Source organism: Gloeophyllum trabeum (assembly GCF_000344685.1).
Source record: "Gloeophyllum trabeum ATCC 11539 unplaced genomic scaffold GLOTRscaffold_00001, whole genome shotgun sequence".
Lineage (NCBI taxonomy): Eukaryota > Fungi > Basidiomycota > Agaricomycetes > Gloeophyllales > Gloeophyllaceae > Gloeophyllum > Gloeophyllum trabeum.
The window spans coordinates 2200172-2218234 of record NW_006920410.1 but is presented as its reverse complement, the minus strand read 5'-3'; the positions used below and the strand labels follow the sequence as shown (position 1 = coordinate 2218234).

At 53.7% G+C, this 18063-nt stretch overlaps 9 protein-coding genes across 9 annotated transcripts; 5 read left to right on the top strand and 4 right to left on the bottom strand.

Moving 5' to 3' along the window:
• Positions 1-72: 72 nt before the first annotated feature.
• GLOTRDRAFT_135315 (IlvN-domain-containing protein) lies at positions 73-1657 on the top strand. The gene is made up of 8 exons (XM_007862836.1): positions 73-137; positions 192-251; positions 311-474; positions 528-921; positions 976-1035; positions 1085-1148; positions 1209-1313; positions 1371-1657. Exons 1-8 carry the CDS (start codon positions 121-123, stop codon positions 1536-1538), a joined length of 1032 nt encoding a protein of 343 aa, XP_007861027.1. The 5' UTR covers positions 73-120; the 3' UTR covers positions 1539-1657.
• A 593-nt stretch (positions 1658-2250) lies between these two features.
• GLOTRDRAFT_32227 (splicing factor, CC1-like protein) lies at positions 2251-4245 on the top strand (the record flags this gene model as incomplete). Its single annotated transcript, XM_007862105.1, has 11 exons — positions 2251-2624; positions 2687-2902; positions 2948-3082; positions 3135-3182; positions 3232-3369; positions 3420-3489; positions 3540-3612; positions 3672-3756; positions 3822-3893; positions 3952-4057; positions 4111-4245. The coding sequence occupies 11 exons, from the start codon at positions 2251-2253 to the stop codon at positions 4243-4245; spliced, it is 1452 nt and encodes a 483-aa protein (XP_007860296.1).
• Positions 4246-4991: 746 nt separating this feature from the next.
• Positions 4992-7243, bottom strand: GLOTRDRAFT_124422 (MFS transporter; the record flags this gene model as incomplete). The annotated part of the gene is made up of 14 exons (XM_007862835.1): positions 4992-5032; positions 5094-5183; positions 5240-5327; positions 5375-5483; positions 5535-6105; positions 6260-6323; positions 6374-6467; positions 6517-6524; positions 6581-6656; positions 6718-6731; positions 6792-6818; positions 6875-6898; positions 6955-7018; positions 7071-7243. 14 exons carry the CDS (start codon positions 7241-7243, stop codon positions 4992-4994), a joined length of 1443 nt encoding a protein of 480 aa, XP_007861026.1.
• A 348-nt stretch (positions 7244-7591) lies between these two features.
• GLOTRDRAFT_53057 (MFS general substrate transporter) lies at positions 7592-10008 on the bottom strand. Its single transcript, XM_007862190.1, has 18 exons — positions 9953-10008; positions 9833-9896; positions 9755-9778; positions 9678-9704; positions 9613-9626; positions 9479-9554; positions 9416-9423; positions 9267-9360; positions 9142-9205; positions 9056-9085; positions 8923-8997; positions 8827-8870; positions 8427-8770; positions 8250-8358; positions 8111-8198; positions 7965-8054; positions 7868-7904; positions 7592-7808 (listed from the first exon to the last, which is right to left on the bottom strand). The coding sequence occupies exons 1-18, from the start codon at positions 9997-9999 to the stop codon at positions 7676-7678; spliced, it is 1368 nt and encodes a 455-aa protein (XP_007860381.1). The 5' UTR covers positions 10000-10008; the 3' UTR covers positions 7592-7675.
• A 504-nt stretch (positions 10009-10512) lies between these two features.
• On the top strand, positions 10513-11043 carry GLOTRDRAFT_102408 (endoribonuclease L-PSP; the record flags this gene model as incomplete). Its single annotated transcript, XM_007862834.1, has 4 exons — positions 10513-10570; positions 10618-10715; positions 10764-10892; positions 10948-11043. 4 exons carry the CDS (start codon positions 10513-10515, stop codon positions 11041-11043), a joined length of 381 nt encoding a protein of 126 aa, XP_007861025.1.
• A 351-nt stretch (positions 11044-11394) lies between these two features.
• GLOTRDRAFT_30675 (lipase/ esterase) lies at positions 11395-12492 on the bottom strand (the record flags this gene model as incomplete). Its single annotated transcript, XM_007862019.1, has 4 exons — positions 11395-11815; positions 11875-12037; positions 12099-12158; positions 12213-12492. 4 exons carry the CDS (start codon positions 12490-12492, stop codon positions 11395-11397), a joined length of 924 nt encoding a protein of 307 aa, XP_007860210.1.
• Positions 12493-12743: 251 nt separating this feature from the next.
• On the bottom strand, positions 12744-14039 carry GLOTRDRAFT_102407 (uncharacterized protein; the record flags this gene model as incomplete). Its single annotated transcript, XM_007862833.1, has 4 exons — positions 12744-12816; positions 12941-13360; positions 13416-13578; positions 13718-14039. 4 exons carry the CDS (start codon positions 14037-14039, stop codon positions 12744-12746), a joined length of 978 nt encoding a protein of 325 aa, XP_007861024.1.
• A 234-nt stretch (positions 14040-14273) lies between these two features.
• GLOTRDRAFT_53051 (uncharacterized protein) lies at positions 14274-15900 on the top strand. The gene is made up of 5 exons (XM_007862189.1): positions 14274-14497; positions 14556-14684; positions 14737-14933; positions 14985-15322; positions 15376-15900. The coding sequence occupies exons 1-5, from the start codon at positions 14288-14290 to the stop codon at positions 15813-15815; spliced, it is 1314 nt and encodes a 437-aa protein (XP_007860380.1). The 5' UTR covers positions 14274-14287; the 3' UTR covers positions 15816-15900.
• A 212-nt stretch (positions 15901-16112) lies between these two features.
• On the top strand, positions 16113-17726 carry GLOTRDRAFT_68501 (ras-domain-containing protein). The gene is made up of 10 exons (XM_007862832.1): positions 16113-16191; positions 16244-16270; positions 16329-16382; positions 16436-16518; positions 16572-16603; positions 16659-16721; positions 16774-16928; positions 16983-17304; positions 17369-17433; positions 17488-17726. Exons 1-8 carry the CDS (start codon positions 16140-16142, stop codon positions 17255-17257), a joined length of 741 nt encoding a protein of 246 aa, XP_007861023.1. The 5' UTR covers positions 16113-16139; the 3' UTR covers positions 17258-17304; positions 17369-17433; positions 17488-17726.
• Positions 17727-18063: the final 337 nt, after the last annotated feature.

Below are 18063 nucleotides of genomic sequence, written 5' to 3'. Positions count from 1 at the left end.
CAACGTCCTATTCACGCTCTTCTATCTATTTTGCATCGCTATATAAGCTCGAGATATGTCAGCACATATAGCAGAAACCTTTGATTCCCTCGTCTCCACTTACCCTGAACCGTCCTCGCTATGGGCTCTGCTAAGATGTCAGTGGCGGATACGTCTTACCTTGCACACGAGCAACACTGACACCCTCGCAGCTACTACGACTCGGACGCTGACCTCGCCGTGCTTGACGGCAAGACCATCGTCTTCCTTGGGTACGTGCCATCTATCTTCGTACTCGCTCTAATAAACGATGCTGACCTGAGATACATAGCTTCGGCAACCAGGGGGCAGCTCAAGCCCAGAATCTGAGAGATACCGGCTTCCCGAATGAAAGAATCATCATTGCCAACCGGCCGGACTCATATGCAGAGGACGCCAAATCCAAAGGTTTCAACGTCGAACACGATTTCGCAAAGGCTGCTGAAGTCGCCGATGGTAAGCTCATTCGAATCTTATAAAGCTGTCTGCTTGCTCAACCTGTCATACAGTTGTCTTCCTCCTGATCCCTGACCAGGTCCAGCCACGTGTCTTCAATGAGACTTTCGCCCCGAGGTTGAAGGATAACGCAGCTATCTGCGTCGCAAGTGGTTATAATGTGTTCTTCAAGCTTTTAAAATTTAAGCCCAGCCAAGATGTCGTTATGGTCGCGCCCCGGATGATTGGGTCATCCGTTCGCTCTCTGTATCAGAAGGGCAAGGGCTTCCCTTGCTTTGTTTCCGCTGAACAAGACGGCACCGGAAACGCCCTGAAGGTTGCTCTGGCTCTTTCTCGCGGCATTGGCGCTACGAAATTGGGAGCCATCGCCTCTTCGGTATACGAAGAGACCGCCATGGATCTCATGGCCGAGCAGGCGCTCTGGCCAAATATCATCATGCTTTTCCGGTATGCCCAAACTATATCGTCCTCTTGTGTTCTCGGCTGACTCCTTCGCTCTAGCGAAGCCTTCAGTGTACTGAAGGAGGCCGGTTGCTCGGACGAAGCGCTTTGCTATGAAATGTAAGAGGATCGGCAGCGTGCCTCTTTCCTTACTGACCCTAGTATCCAGGTGGATGTCCAAAGAGCCCGCGGAGATCTTCGAGGCAGCAGCCGACGAAGGTTTCGTTACGCAGGTTTGTATCGCGTGTTCTCTTATGTACTCGACTTCGCTGCTAAGAGCTATTGTCCATTAGTTGAAGCACCATTCCACCGTATCGCAATACGGTCAGCTCAGCGGAGCATTGAAGCTCGATGGCACTGCTGCTCGCGAACACTTCAAGAACATCCTGTACAACCAGGTAAACTTGTGTCGGTCATCTCGTCGCCTCCTGCAACTCGCTAAATATATTTGCTAGATTCTCAACGGGAAGTTCACCAAGGAGTTCTCTCAGATCGAGAACGATTTGGAGAAGGAGGGCTTGGACAACCCGCTGAACCAGTTGTACCAGAAAGCTGAGGAAATGGAGCTCGCGCAAGCTGAGAAGCGCGTCAGGAGTAGATTGGCCGACTTGCTCAAGCAGTAGAGGGATTGCATCGATTATTTAGAACAATGTATCACTGGATCACTGTATTTTATTGACTCGACATCGGATTTGAAGGAGGTTCGACGAGACACAGCTCGGCGAATGCCGGTGATTCAGACTCAGTTCAAGCTTCTGCGCTGCAAGTTTCGGGCCAGTGCAGCTTTCGCTAAGCGTGCAGGTCGTAGCTGGAATTGCTCCGTGCGCGCATTTTGCTGCCTTCCGAAGCTATAATGTCCTCTCCCAACGGAAAAATGGACGTCGATAGGTCGCCGGACCGTAAATCGTAGGTGTTCATTTTGCTTTGCAACCTGTACGTACTAATCACAAGCGCATACACGCGAGCAGGGTCCGCTCGACCGATACCTTGCATACCAGGCGGTCGCACCGCTCACGCTCCCGAGAGCGAGACCATGACAGGGACCGTGAAAGGCGCGAAAGGCGCAGAGACAAGGATGGTCATGATGACGACCGAAGGAAAAGGAGCCGCAGCCGTGATCGCTACAGTGAAAGGAGTCACCGGTCTCGGGAGAGGTCCCACAGAGATGGACATCGCGACAGAGACAGGGATAGGGACAGAGACAGGCGTCGCGACGGGCGCGGCGACAGGGAACGTGAGCGTGGAGAAAGCAGACACAGTCATCGTGACAGGGAAAGGGACTATGACAAGGACGACAGGGAGCCTCGGGAGAAGCGTCGCAGGCGTGAGGACGACATGGATGCTTCTCCGGAACACCGTGACCATGAAGATCGTTCGAAGAGGAGACGCGACGAGAGCGCGGGCGAGAACACTCTGCCGCCTCCTCCTCCCGAAGCTGGACTGCCGCCACCGCCTCCGCCGCCTCTGAGTGATAGCCCACGTCGTAGGTCTGAAAGGCGAGACCGCTCTTACGACCGAGATCGCAGATATCCTGATAGGCCGCCAAGGCCTCGCGACCCTCGCGACGAATTTGATGACCCGCTGCGTCCTCGTCGGGACGAAAGGAGACGTCCACCCCCAGACGATGACAGGGACCGCCACAGCAGCCGCGGTAGAAGCCACCCTCCACTCCCTGCCGATGCTGCTGCCGCTGCTGCTGCTGCTATCAAGTATGTACATTCTTTAATGCTTGTACTGGGCATGTTTCTCCGTCTCACACTACTCGCCGTAGACGTGCTTCTCCCAGTTACGAGGCACCTGTCGAGGAGCCTTTCAACCCAGATGAACCCAAAGAAGACGATTCGGAGCAGCGGTCTGTTTTCGTTTCTCAGTTGGCTGCGCGGCTTACTGCGCGAGATCTGGGCTATTTCTTCGAAGATCATCTCGGCGAAGGAAGTGTCATGGATGCGAGGATTGTAACGGACAGGCTGTCGAGACGTTCCAAGGGGTGAGTGCTCAGGATTGTTGGTGATACGAGACTGACCTGTCAAAGTATCGGTTATGTCGAGTTACGCACAATTGAACTCGTCGACAAAGCTATTGCTCTTTCGGGCACGGTTGTCATGGGTCTTCCTATCAAAGTGCAGTTTACTGAATCCGAGAGAAATAGGACCCATGCAGGGGATGGGTGAGTTGCTTGTGACTTGCTTGGTTTCGTGTGATCATACTATCTTACTTAGGAGCCTCAACCTTCCGCCTGGCGTCAGCGCATCTCACGGACCTATGCAGTGAGTATTCCAAATCCCCGTCGTGATCTCATTACTTACCGTCTGTCAGGCTCTATGTCGGTTCTCTGCACTTTAATCTTACCGAATCAGACATCAAGCAGGTATTCGAGCCGTTTGGAGAACTTGAATTTGTGGATCTTCATAGGGATCCTATGACCGGGCGCAGCAAAGGATACGCCTTCGTTCAGTAAGTTTGCGTCGACCATACACTTCTCAATCCGAATAATTTGGTCCCAGATACAAGAGGCGCGAGGATGCGAAAATGGCTCTTGAGCAGATGGAGGGCTTTGAGCTCGCTGGCCGTACAGTGCGTTATTCAGTTTTCGTTCATCCCCCTTAGATTAACTTTCACACCAGCTTCGCGTGAACACTGTTCACGAAAAGGGTTCCGTTAAATATACCCAGCAGGATTCTCTCGATGAAGCCGGAGGTAGATACTCTTGATCATTCCTTCCGGAAAGCCCATGTTAATCGAGTTTGAAAACGCAGGCGGTAATTTGAATGCAGCATCACGTCAAGCGCTAATGCAGAAACTTGCTAGGATTGAGCCTGCACCTACGCGAGAGGAGCCTGTGTACGTGGCAATTCTTCCCATATACACCTAGATAGATAGCTGATTTTGTCTTCATGCACTTCCAGTTCGCGTCCCAACATACCTCAGATGATGCAGTCCAAATCTGTACTACTAAGGAATATGTTCAACCCTGCAGAGTGCGTTTCTACGACTGTATCTTTCTTTGTGCCTGTGTCACTCTGACGGCTCCTGCAGTGAGATTGAACGTGATTGGGACAAGGACTTGGCTGACGACGTCAAAGGGGAGTGCGAGCGACGATATGGCAAGATAGATGCTATCAAAGTCGAGAAGGACTCTGAGGTAAGTCCATTATCATATTCGTTCCAAAGCCATCCTGATTGGTCTTTACTTAGGGCGAGATCTACGTGCGATTTGACTCAGTCGAGTCTGCCAAAAATGCCGTGGAAGGCTTAAACGGACGATTCTTTGGAGGCCGCCAAATCTCGGCCCACTTCATATCCGACGCCATCATGCAAGCCCATATCTGATTCGCGCTGCTCCGTGTGGCGGCATCAGGTTTGCTCGGGCTGCAAATGTTCTGAACATTCTGGCTTCAGACTACTAAAAAAGGTTATAGGTTGTACTTCTGTGTTACAGGATATTCCTCTTGTCGCTTCTGTTCTACTCTCAAAGGGTGTGTCGCACAGGCGTCAGATCTTCTTGCATCTCTGCATACCTCGGTCCGATGACCAGATGCATATAGGCAGGTTCTATTGTTGATGCTGCGGGTGAACTATGTGCTTGTTCTCTTAGGTTGCCCTGTTTTGCAATAGATCTTTGTCCACAGGCATGCCGCAGTTCCTCCCTGGTCGTTCATGCCGAGTGAGGTCTTCTCCTCTGGCCCCATAATACCTCAGGCCGTAGCTCAAGCCGGAGATACCTCGGATGAGCGGTAAGAAAGATTGCGCTTGAGCTGATTGCAATCATCCTCAATGTTTCGTCAGATCGCCAGAAACGTCTCATGTATCCATCTGTAGTCAACAGTCTTACTGATGAATAATGACGGCATCGTCGTTGATGGAATCCCTTCTGTAGGTGACACTGTCTAATATACGTAGCGGAATAGCGGAGATCCGAATCCTTCGCTTCCCAGAGCTACTGTGTCGACTTCCGTGGATGTGAGACGCACACCTTGAACCCTGTTGCGTCTCCTGTTCTCTAGCCTCATGTACACCCCCATGCTACAATCGGTAGTTCTCACAAAGTTGTCCGAGTCACATAGGCAGGTTCATGCTCACCCTGCAACTAGCACAATGCCAACTCCGCCAAAGCAAGCTATTGGAGCGATATCGATGGGAGATCGCACGATGGAGTCAGTGTAGGGCTAACAACTTACCAGCTGTTATCAGGGCGGGTATGTATCGAGGTGCGTCCTCAGCCCGGAAGACGTTGGCTGATATGAGCCCCGCTGAATTCGATATGCCAACTGCGAGTCAGGCTCGACGTCAATAAATCTTAGTCGCTATCTAGCAAGAATCTCACCCATAACAGCGGCAACCACCGCTCTGCGGCTTTCGCTCATGGTATTGTTCGAGTACCAGGAGGAAACCAGCACCGCAGGAGCAGCCGACTAAGCTCAATCAGCGGCTAATGCGCCTTGATGATATCTGCACGCACACCCATACAGAGGAGGAAACATGCAAGGTACGCGATTTGGCGATGTGACGCTGCATCCACTAGCCCAAGTATGATGAAACCAACAAGGTTGATGGCTAGTGCTACGCAACTGGTAGAAACGCGTCAAACGTTGCCTCGCTTGAAGATTCCTACAACTTACGTGTGAATGGTACGTTCACGGAAGCGATCAGACGATGTAGTCAAGATGATGAGAGCAATAGTGCCTATAATATTCGGAGCAATTGTGAACAGGTTAGTCTTGACAGTTGAATAGCCCAGGCTAGCGACAATTTGCGGCAGGAAGTTGGTGACGCTGGTCTGAGGGACGCCAAAGCATAGACATATCAATGCCCATACAGCATATTGCCATTCCTTGAAGGCGCCAAATGCGTGCCGTACGCTCAGCTGTTCGTCAATGGCATTGGACGCATCCGAAAGAATGCGCGCTTCAGCTATATCCTTCTCGTGGGGGGTGAGGAATCGAGCTGTACGAGGTGATCTGGGCTTTGTAGTAATCTCGTCACCGATCCGACTTTGGGATGAATTGGAGAACCTACCAGCCAAAAATATGCGAAAATGGAGAACACAGTTGTCGAGCCGCCTGAAGTCCGAGGGTGGGACGCCCGTAAGAGCAGTGATACTAGTAAGATACGGACCTTCGATCCAGAACAGATATTGCCAGCCTCGGTATGCCGAATTCTTGATCTGGAACACTCCGAATGCAATGAGGCCTGTAGGATTGTAACGTTAACAATGTCATTAACCACTTCTATCTCCATCAACTCGATGAAAAGACTCCCCCGAAAATGCCCCTGATAATATAGAAGCAGCTGTAACTTGAAGTCAGGATGCGTATCCCATACGATTGGCCCAGAGCATTCATACCATAGAAAAACCCGATCCTAGATGCGAGCTCATCTCGCTTGTAGAAGGTCGACAGGTAGTAGACCTGATAGAATTTGATTAACACGTTAATGAGCTATATCGTTCCGTACTAACGATCCCTGGCAGCGTTGCTGATTCGAATGCGCCCAAGAACCACCGGAGGGCAAATATCTGGGAGAAGTTCTTTGCTATGCCGGTCAAAAGAGCCCTGTAGAGAAGGTGAGATGACACCGACGCTCCAGAAATATGAGGCTAACATCACACCCTATTAATCGGCCCATGCCGTCAGCAGGAAGCTGCGTACAGAAGGCGTCCACGCACATATCCCAGCATCAATAAGGGTATGACGCGGGCAGCCGAGAATCTTTTGACGACCAGGCTGAGCGGTGTCCCGAACCTAGCATTGGCCGGGCGTCAAATCCAGAACTCGGAGAGGTGTGATTAAGAGGCCAGCTCACAGGCAGAACGGCACCTATCCGCAATATTTTGTTTGAGGAGTGAGTTCCAGTATAGGGTTGGAGATACGGCCTACGTAGAATACCATGACCAGGACAAAATACTAGAGACCCGAGTTGTCAGGACATCATACGGAAAGCAATGGAATCGCCTACTTACTTGGTCCCCAGTCAAGCCTACATCCTGTGAAATCGCTGATGAATCACCTAATATCAGTCCTGTACCTTCATAAGACATACCTTATCCCAGCCGTCGGTCTTTGCATTGCCTACGTTGCTTCTGTCTAGTGAATTGCATAGGTACCTAGAAGCCTGTCAGCGTGGGGTCAACGCAGTACACATGAGGTGACACTCACATGAACGCCAGAGCCGGGACGATGTTCCAGTCCATCTTCCTCAACATACAGCGCTCCTCCTCCGGAGAGAAGCCTCTGAGCTCTGGAGTCGGGACTTCATCGACAGCTACGGACTCCTCGTCCTTGGGCTCGGGCACCAGTACGTCGGACGGCAAGGGTGACTTCTCAACCATTACAGCAGGAGGAAAGCTGGTCTTCCATTGTCGTGGAAGGCAGCTAGCCATTCATACAGTGGTAGCTCCTCACATGACGCCGGGTGACAGAGTTCGTACGAGCGGATGATTGGGCGAGGTTATAAACAGCTGTCTGTCACGTAAGGAGTAGGATCAAGTGGTCAATAACTCCGTGAGCGTGCCTGAAAAAGAAGGACCCAGTAAGTAATGATATTTGTCTCGAGAGACGAGAGGGAAGGTCACTGTGGTGCTCACAAGCCAGAACACACAATTTTACACCGCGACTCCTAAAACATTTGAAGTAAGTGCTGCCCCAGAGTCGACATGCCCTGGACAACGTTTAACTTAGCCAACCGTCGCAAGCTTCCGTTTCGACTCAGATCCTACACACAAAGCGATAAGATCGATTGCCTCCTCTCCTCAGCCAGTCTATTAATACACATAACGGAATAGCGGAGAGGCGGGGCCCTGGCCCAGCACTTCCGTGTCCACCTGCGCAGACGTGAGCTTCAGGCCCTGCTCCTTGTCCCGCCTTCTATTCTCCAGCCGCATATAGATTCCTAGTCTATTATTGTGATCACCCAGGGTTAACTCTGGCTCATGGAAAGCGAGGAGATAACTTACGATGCGACGAGAACGATGCAGATGCCTCCGAAGCAAGCTGCGACGGCGCGAAACTTGATGAAAATGGGTCCTCGTATCGACACGTAAATCGGCTTACCGGAGGTGATCAACGCAGGAACGTATTTCGGGGCATCCTGCGCGCGGAAGACGTTCGCCGATATCAGGCCCGACGAATTCGCGATCCCGACTGTTAAGCGCTACGTGTCAGACCCGGACCCGGTACGGGGGGAGGAAGGAACGCACCCATCACGGCGGCGACGACCGCCCTGCCGCTCTCGTTCGTCGTATTGTTCGAGTACCACGACGACGTCAGCACGGACGGCGCGGGTGCCTGCGTTCCGGGTGAGTACCACGAATAGCTGGACAAGACGGAGAAGCGTACACCCATGCAGAGCAGGAAGCACGCAAAGTACGCGACGTTGCGGTGCGCGAGCACGTCGATCGTGCCGAGGATGATGAACCCGACCAGGCCGATCGCGAGCGGCACGCATCTGCGTACAGCCCATTCTGTCAGCATATCGCACATCGGAGACAAGTAGTTTGTACTAGAACAACCCACATGTGTATCGACCGCTCCCTGAAATAATCCGACGAGAACGTCATGATCAGCAGCACAACCGTGCCCGCAATATTCGGCGCGACGGTGTACAGATTCGTCTTGACGGTCGAGTACCCGAGGCTCTGCACGATCTGCGGCAGGAAGTTGTTCACGCTCGCGAGCGGGACGCCGAGCGAGAGCGAGATGAGCGCCCAGACGCCGTAGCGCCAGTCGGTGAACGGGCGGAAGGCGTCGCGGAAGGAGAGGCGCTCGTCGATGGCGGTGGAGGAGTCGGACAGGATGCGCGCTTTGGCGATGAGCCGCTCGCGCGCGGTGAAGAAGCGCGTGGTCGCGGGCGAGCGGGGCTGAAATGTGTATTTCAATCTTGACGGCTGGAAAAAGCGGGGCATACGAGGCTTACCAGCCAGAAGAACGCGAAGACGGAGAAAAGGATCGTTCCAGCGCCTGCGCACGCATTAGTGGATCACTCAAGGACGTCGTAGGAGCCCTCAGTTACCTTCGATCCAGAACAGATACTGCCACCCATGATACTTCGAGTTCTTCAGCTGAAAGACACCAAACGCGATCAGACCTGTCGGATCGCATCAGACACACTGCACTCTGGACAAAGGTGCAACTACAGAGATCACCTGAGAAAGCGCCAGAGATAGAGGCCGCGGCTATTGGGCGTAGTGAGTCGTTAAAGCACCAAAGTCTGCAGACCGTGTATACCAACCGTAAAAGATGCCGACTCGTGAAGCTAGCTCGTCTCTCTTGTAAAACGTGGAGAGGTAGAAGACCTGATTGCGACGGTGTCAATGATTGTTTGCCCTAGGCAAGGGACTACACGGCGATGCTTACAACGCCCGGGAGCATAGCAGACTCGAAGGTACCCAGGAACCACCGGAGCGCAAAGACTTCTGAAAAGTTCTTCGCCGCCGCGGTGCATAGTCCCCTGTTTCCTGGGGTTGAACTAATGCGCGGTAACAGAGATACAACCTTGGACTCACATCGCGCCCTGCAGATGTGAGGTCGTAAGAGAGATCAACGTTGGAGATAGCAAGTGGACGTACGAATCCAAACATCATAATTGGGAGCACGCGAGCAGCGCTGTATCGTTTCACGAGAAGACTGATGGGGGTACCAAATCTACGGAGATGGGTAAGTTAGTCCTATCTGCCGGCACAGGACCATGGTGCAGGCTCACAGGCAGAACGGGACCTGCATACTTGTTAGCTGTGGTGCTCAAGCGAAGCTTGACATGGGACGTACATAGAAAACCATCACAAGCACGTAATACTAGATGACCATGGTCAGAAATGGGCATCGTGTCGCAGTTGTCTGCTTACTTGATTGCCTGTCAAACCGATGTCCTGTACATGAACCGCTTGTCAGAGTAAGAACGCTGACTAGCGGGGATAACATACCTTGTCCCAACCATCAGTTTTTGCGTTTCCGACGTTTCCTCTATCAAGGGCGTTACATAGATACCTATTCCAGACCAGAGGGTCAGGAAATGCGCGACCCAGGAGCTTGAAAGTACTAACATAAATGCCAACGGCGGCAGTATCATCCAGTCCATCTTGCGTATCATACGGCGCTCCTCCTCGCGCGAGAAGCTCACGGACTCGGACGCGCCGGTCTTGCTGACGGACACGGCGTCCTCCACGTCCTTGCCAGGCGCGACCTTTTCCAGCACGACGGACGGTTCGGCCATGATGATGGGAAAAGTGGACGACCGATGGGCAGCCCGGGCGGCTGGGGAGTTATAACGATACGGCCTCACATGACGCTGGAGAAGGCTTGATAGCAGACTAGATAGTAAGTTTGGGGGAGATAAGGGGCGCGCCAAATACTCAGACGTGCCTGTCGGCTATAACACTGCCATCAGATGATAACCGTCAGTGTCCAGCAATTAACGAGCGTCCGGTGGGCACGGAGCAAGACGCGCTGCATGGATGAGGCAGAGGCCTTGGGCGACGCTCAATGCAGTGCCCGTGACAGGCCCATCGCCGATCGGATCTCAGATCGCAGGGCACCCAAGATCTAATCTTCTTCAGCCACTTATTATCGATTTCGCCCCTCTGTCCCTCCACCGTCGCTCGCAATGGCCTCCGTACAGAAAATCAACTCGGACGAGAACCCCAAGCACACTCATATTCTCTGTGAGCTGACCGTTTGCTGTCCGACCCGGTACTGACTTCGCTCCCAGCCCATGCCACAAAGGTCCCCGGCCTGATCTTCCTTAGCGGTCAGACTCCAGTCGGTCAGGACGGCAAGGTCGTCGCGGGCGGGATCAAAGAGCACACGGTGCGCTTCTTCAGACAGGGTACAGGACTCTGCTGACAGCCGCATCAGGCCCAGTGCATCACCAACCTCGGCAACGTCCTCAAAGCAGCCGGCTCCTCCTGGGAGAACGTCGTCAAAGTCAACGTCTACCTCAAGAACATGGACGACTTTGGCTCCATGAACGAGGTCTACGAGAAGGTCAGTAGTGTCGCCAGTATGCGGCGTGTAAAGGGGTTAACGGCGGACGTTTCAGCTTCTCCCTGCCCCCAAGCCTGCACGCACTTGCATTCAGGCCGCAAAGCTGCCTAATGATGTGGACGTTGAAATAGAGGCAATCGCGGCTTACTGAAGTAGACAGTTGAAGGAAACTACAAGTATGTTGAACAAGACAAGCAATTGAATTGTATCAGGACCCTTGCTTGATATGCCATCCTATCTGGGTCACTCCTCACCAAGAGCCTAATCTGCTGCCAACGCAGTTTCAGAGGATAGACTGTAAAGCAAAAATGCTCCTTATTTAACTGCAGAGCCTCATTACAGGCCCCCAACTATTACGACACTTTCATTCGGCGCACAGAGCTTACATCGTGCCAAACGTCTTGCCCAACACCTCCACAGTATCCGTAACCATCCGCTTGCCCAATTCCAAAACCCTGCAAGACCCATCAGCTCACCGCCAACCTCCTCGAGTAAATTCCGCTTACCCATCCATAGCCATAACATGATGCGGCGCCCCCTTGTACACCTGCGTCTCCACCTCCACCCCCGCCTTCCTCAGCCTCTCCCCATACGCCAATCCCTCATCCCTCAAAATATCCATCTCACACACGGCGACCCACGCCCGCGGCGCCTTGCGCACCAGCTCCTCGGGCGCGAACAGCGGCGACGCGTCCCACTTCGTCCAGTCCTCTTTATTGGGGAGGTAGTTCCGCTTGAACCACTCCATGCGGTGCACGTCGAGCCACACCGTGTCCTTGTTCTCGCGCCAGGACGCGTGCGTCGCGCCCGTGGCGTCGGCGGTGTTGTCCGTCACGGGCACGAGGAGCAGCTGGAGCTTGATGGGCACGGGCGGGGAGAGCTGGCTGGCTTTCAAGCCCAGGATTGCAGCGAGGTTGCCGCCACTGCAGAAACGGCGGTTGTTAACGGCATGAATCAGGAAGGGAGATCACGTTCCGCGCACCTCGAGCTGCCGCCGACAGCAATACTATCCGTATCGATATTGATCTCCGCCTTACCCTTCGAGTAGAGCCACTTGAGTGCCTCTACCGCGTCCTCGACTGCCGCCGGGTGCGGATTCTCCGGGGCCAGACGGTAGTCGACGGATACCACCACGCATTTCGCGCCTGAAACATCCAGACATAAATCCCATACGATCTCCAGGGCGCACAAAGCGATGAGACTCACGCTTGCACATGTTCGTGCAGAGACCCGCCTCCGCACCGATATTCCCCAAGGTCCACCCACCTATATATCTTCAATGGGGTTCCGATGAATGGCATCAAACGTTGTCCTACACACCTCCGTGGAAGTACAAGATAACCGGCCACCCCTTCTCCGGGGGCGCCCCCTCGGGCGTGTACACCCGCACACTGAACTTGCTGAGCGCAATATCGCGCGTGCTCCCCACCTTGAGCGGCTCAGAGCCGCCGGGGACGGTCGGGCGCTGGCGGATGGCGGGGTCCCAGGGCAGCTGGTGCTGCAGCGGGGTGTACAGCAGGTGCTCCTTGTGGAACGCGGCGTACTCGGGGTCGAGCCGGCTGACGATGTCGTCGTGCAGGGGCTGGTAGACTGTGGCCATTGCGCGTTAGCGAGGGCGCGAGTTACTGCAGCCATAAGTACTTGAGACTTGAAATTGCTGATTATCAATGGCAAGCGCGATCGACCGTCGCGGCAGTTCACGGCCCGGCCGATCGTCATCGAGATCTCAGATCTGACGATGCCATACCCCCTGGGCCGACGGCACCGCCAACTTTATCGATTGCAGCAGTCACACCAGGCTCGACATGACCGATATCAGCTGGCCTCCAGCATTTCCGAATAATATCTGCTTCACAATGTGCCTAGCGCAACGCCCAGGGCCTGTACTGCATCGGATATCAAGTCCCGCCCAAGCTGGGTCACCCTGCGCGAATGGTCAGCGGACCTCAATGCATCGCAGGACGGAATGCTCACCCTATCGGACCCGACCAAAACGAGTATCCATCCATTAGCAAGGAGCATCGAATATTCTTCAACAAGAATGACACGCACCGTCCATGTTCGTGATATGGTGAGGCGCGCCCTTGTACACCTTCACCTCTACGTCCACCCCCGCTTTCTGCAACTTCTCGCCATACGCCGTCCCCTCGTCCCTCAGGATATCCAGCTCGCACAGCGCGATCCAGGCTTTGGGCGTCTTGCGGACCAACTCGTCCGGCGCAAAGAGCGGCGACGCGTCCCACTTGCCGCGATCTTCGGCCTTGGGCAGATAGTTGTTTCGGAACCACAGCATCCTCGCCGGGCTCAGCCACACCGTGTTCCTGCACTCGTACCACGAAGCATGCGGGTCGCCATCCGGATTAGCCAAGTTGTCTGTGACTGGTACAAACAGCATCTGGAAGACGAGCGGGATAGGCGGGGTCATCTCCGCCGCTTTCAGCGCGAGTATTGCTGCCAGATTACCGCCGCTATTTCAAGGGACATAAGCCAAAAGGCGTCTTGTATTTTCACGGGAATACGTGCCTCGAGGAGCCCCCGACCGCGATGCGCTTGGTGTTTACCGTCAACTCAGCTTTGCCATGGGTATAGAGCCATTGCAACGACTCTACCGCATCCTCAACAGCGGCAGGATACGGGTTCTCCGGCGCCAGACGATAGTCAACGGACACTACCACACATTTTGCGCCTACAGTCATATCGCAGTCAGACCCTCTACGTACATTAGGCAGTCGCCAATCTCACGTTTGCACAGATTACTGCATTTCGAATTTTCAGAGTTGATATTGCCGAGCGTCCAACCTCCTGCAGACGCAAGTTATCTTGACGCCAAGGAAAGCCGTGATAAGGGTCAGACGTGCCTCCGTGGAAATACAACAGCACGGGCCAGCCCCCTTCCGGAGGGGCACCTTCAGGCTTAAACACTCTCGCCATACATCTCCCCACAGAGAGATCGCGCACGCTGCCTACTTGCAACGGCGAAGTATTGCCAGGGACGTTGGGTTCCTTGCGTATATCGGGATTCCAGGGCCGCTGGTGCTGCAGCGGCTTGTATAGCATGTGCTCCTTGTGGAAGGCCACATATTCGGGGTCGAGCCGCGCTACGATGTCCTCGTAGAGAGGCTGGTAGACGACGGACTGGGACTGCATCGTACCTTGGTACCTTATCCGCGCTCATGCTGCTGTAAATACCTGGGAACCCAGTGACAAGTCGTTTCATGAATAGCTTCACTCTGACGGCACGCGGAAGGAAGCCCTTGAACTTGAATGCGCGATCGAGATCTATATTCGATCGTTATCAGGGGAGATCGACCTTTTAATAGACGGGACGAAGCTCAACCCCACGGCTGCTGCTTCAACTTGTACCACTATCCAGTATCAAGACACGCACAGGCAGGATGGTAGCCCAGACGAAGACACCAATTGACCTCTTGACGCTGCCGGACAAGCAGGCGGTAGTCAAGGAGTTCGTGGGCAGGCCGATCCATACACTGCGAACGCCATGCATGGTCATTGACCGAGCAGTGTTTGCGAAGAACTGCGCGAAGATGCACCAGAACGCTAAGGACTGGGGCGCAAGTTTCAGAGCACATGTAAAGTCGCACAAGGTACTCTCAGAGTGTCTCCGGCTCAGGCAACCGAGAAGGTTAAATAGCAATTACGTAGACTGCCGAAGGCACCAAACTGCAGTTAGTCTCGTCCACCGATAAAACCGAGGCAGTAGTGGTTTCGACTTTGATGGAAGCGTGGGCGATAGTCAAGGCAGGCCTGGTCGCAGACGGTACCGTGAAAGACGTAAGCCTGCCGATCGCGCAGGTAGGGCCGCTGATTCGAGACTAGACCAAAGATACTGTACGGGCTACCAGTCGGAGTCAACAAGATCCAAGACCTGGCGTCCTTGTGGGACGAGCTCGAAAAGTACGGAGGGATCGTCAGGCTCTTGATAGACCATCCGGAGCAGGTGCAAGCATTGGAGCAGTTCGAACAGCAGCGAGAGAAGCCTAGGAGTTGGTCCGTGTTCGTAAAGGTTGACGGGGGACAAAAGTGAGCTTCAACAGCCTCGCGCGGGTTTTCGTCTCATGGTAACCTCGACAGGCGAGCAGGCGTCCCCCCGACGTCGACGGCATTTAGGCCGCTCGTAGAGCTGCTATCCATTTCGCCCGCGACCACGATCTTCGGCTTTTATTGCCATGCGTGGGACGCGTATGCGTCGACATCTTTACCAGAGGCATCGTCCTTCCTTTCGGCCGAGGTGAATGCTGTAAACTCCGCCGCGTCTGCGGCCAAGAAAATCTACGCCGAAATATCCGCCAACGTTCCGGAAGGGGGTTTCGTTCTCGCCGTAGGTTCCACGCCGACCGCGCATGCGGCATCGGTAGAGGCAAGGCAGCAATTGGACTCATTGTTACACGGAAGGCTTGAGTTACACGCAGGTACGAGATGGTCGCCTTCAGAGTGGTGATAGAGAAATCTCACAGTTCGGCAGGAAATTATCCGCTATTGGACCTCCAGCAGATGCACACAAATCTTGTGGGTGGGAATAGAGTCGCACAGAAAGTCCTAGCCACGGTGATTTCGTACTACCCTGGACGCAGCGCAGATGGGAGGGATGAAGCGTTGTGCGACGCCGGCGCTATCGCCATGAGTAAGGACACAGGACCCAGCGGAGGGTTTGGAGATGTTATCGGTAAGCCATGGAGGCTGGGACGAGTCTCGCAAGAGCATGGTATTCTCCTATCGCATCCTTCTGGGCCTCTGGCTTCGGGACACCAAGAGGGGAAGCTCGCAATTGGCGAAGTGGTAGAGATTGTGGGTCAGCACGCGTGCCTCATAACCGCAGCCTATCCATGGTACTACATTGTGGACTCCGAGGCAGGGAAAGCGGACGAAGTCGTAGATGTCTGGGTATCATGGAAAGGCTGGTGAGGGTACGGTAGAATATGTCGTGTTTGGCTTTTTGACTGCGAAGGTTGTACATGTTGTAACCAAGCAAAAATCATCTTTCAGGAAGCACCAGGAGGCAGAACAGAGGGCTGTGATAGTGCGAGATTATGAGGGGATACTAGTGGTACGCGTCGAAGATGGAGCGAAACCGAATTGGACGTGGCGGACTGTCACCGCGTGACCGCGAAGCTCGGTTGGTTTGAGGCGGCTCGCACGTGGTTCGCCCAATCGATCCGGAGCTGTGGCTGTTAGGCATGACGCCGTCATAAGCAGGATTGCAAACGCTTGTTTCCTCTCCCTCTCATCATGGCTTTCAACGATTACGACGCGGACGCTACGGAACTTCTTGAAACTTATGGTACGGGTGCTCCTGTTCCTGCAACGTGTTTGTTTCTCACAGAGTTTGACAGACTTTCTTATGAAATACATCATCATCGGTACGGGCACTCGGCGACAGGGTTCATTCATGTGCTCGCAGTTGACGTCAGGTCGTAGGCGAAGCGGGGACGGGCAAATCGTGTCTCCTGCATCAGTTCACGCACAATTCTTGTGAGCTTGCAATCGCGTTTGACTTGCATGATACTGAGATGTCTGTGTCGCAGTTAAGGATCATTCACAACACACGATCGGAGTGGAGTTTTCTAGTCGGACCGTAAAGCTGGGGGAGAAGAAGATCAAGCTGCAGGTATGCACTAGAACGTCTGATAAGTCCAGCGGCTGCTCACTCTTGGGCTGTAGTTGTGGGATACGGCGGGTCAGGAGCGGTTCCGGTGAGTAGCAGCGTTCTCAATTGCGTTGCTGTGGCCAATGTCATCAAATTCGCAGATCTGTGACTCGGAGCTACTACCGTGGTGCTGCAGGTGCTATTCTAGTGTACGATATCACGAAGTGAGCATCCGTTTCTCTTGCCGTCGCCGCACCTGCTCATATCGACCTGTAGTCGGCAGTCGTTCACTAATCTCGGCCGGTGGTTAGCTGACGCACGGGCGTTGGCGAGTCCAAATCTTGTGGTTGTCCTGGTTGGGAACAAGTCTGATCGTGAGGATGACCGTGAAGTCGAGTGGGCGGAAGCGAGTCGATGGGCTGCGGAGAATGGTGCGTTTGATGTCAATCCTTCTTTGACTCGCGACTGAGAGACTGGCATGGCAGACGTCCACTTCCTCGAGACATCGTCATTGACGGGAGACAACGTTGAAGCACCGTTCCTTCTCTGCGCGCGCTCAATCCTTCTTGCCATCGAATCAGGCTCTTTAGATCCGGATAAGGCGGGCAGCGGCGTCAGCTACGGTGATCGTGCGCTACGCCGAGTTAACAGCTCCAGCCGGTTGAGTTTCGGAAGTCTTAGTGGTCGGCGACGGAAAGGATCTTCCAAGCTACGACTCAAGGATTACGTCCCAGGCACAGCAAATAGCAAATGCTGCTGAGGGACTGCCGGCCAGTCGACGTTGAGGTTGTTTTCGTCCCATGTCTGGTGCGTCGTATTTCCTTATGCCAGTCCTGGGACACCTCATATTGATTGATGGCTTGCCTTCAAGTCGTCGTTATATCTCTTGCAAGTCATACCCTCTATCTGTTATACCACCCTAAGCGAACGCTTAGTGTACGTCACTGTCACACACCTTGACTGTATCCTCATCGCTCATCTCCCCCCTAGTATGCAATTTATACATTACATGTATTACAGGGAAGTTACGCTATCGTTATTTACCATTAATCGCCTTGATTATCCCTTGGGTTTGTTGTGTAATCGCATGTAGACCTTGATAGACTGTGTACGCTGCCCTTCATGCTAATCTTCTTCCTCCCCATTTGAATTTCTCTCCCTCCATTACTATCAGGACCTAGTATCGCGTTATATTCGCATTTACATAGCAATTCTATCGACATAGACGGATGAGCTGCGTGGACTCTCTTGCGTATGACCCGCTGCGCGTGCAACGATGATGAGAAGCGCGGAGGCAATTCCGTTCTTTCCTCGGGTCGATCGCTGATATGGCAGGTGCTCGAGCTGCACCGGGGGACAACCGTCGCGATCCCCGATGATCAACTGCATTCGGACATCGCAACCTGCGCGGGGCCATATGGCTGAAGACATGTGGGGGAGGATCCTGTCAAGGATTGCCCTGTGAATTGCTGCGACGCTCAGCTATCTCCAGAGACGTTCCCGCTTATGCGCACCGATATGCTTTCGCTCCGTATGCTCTGGTCATATGCAGGTTTCCAGGTAGCT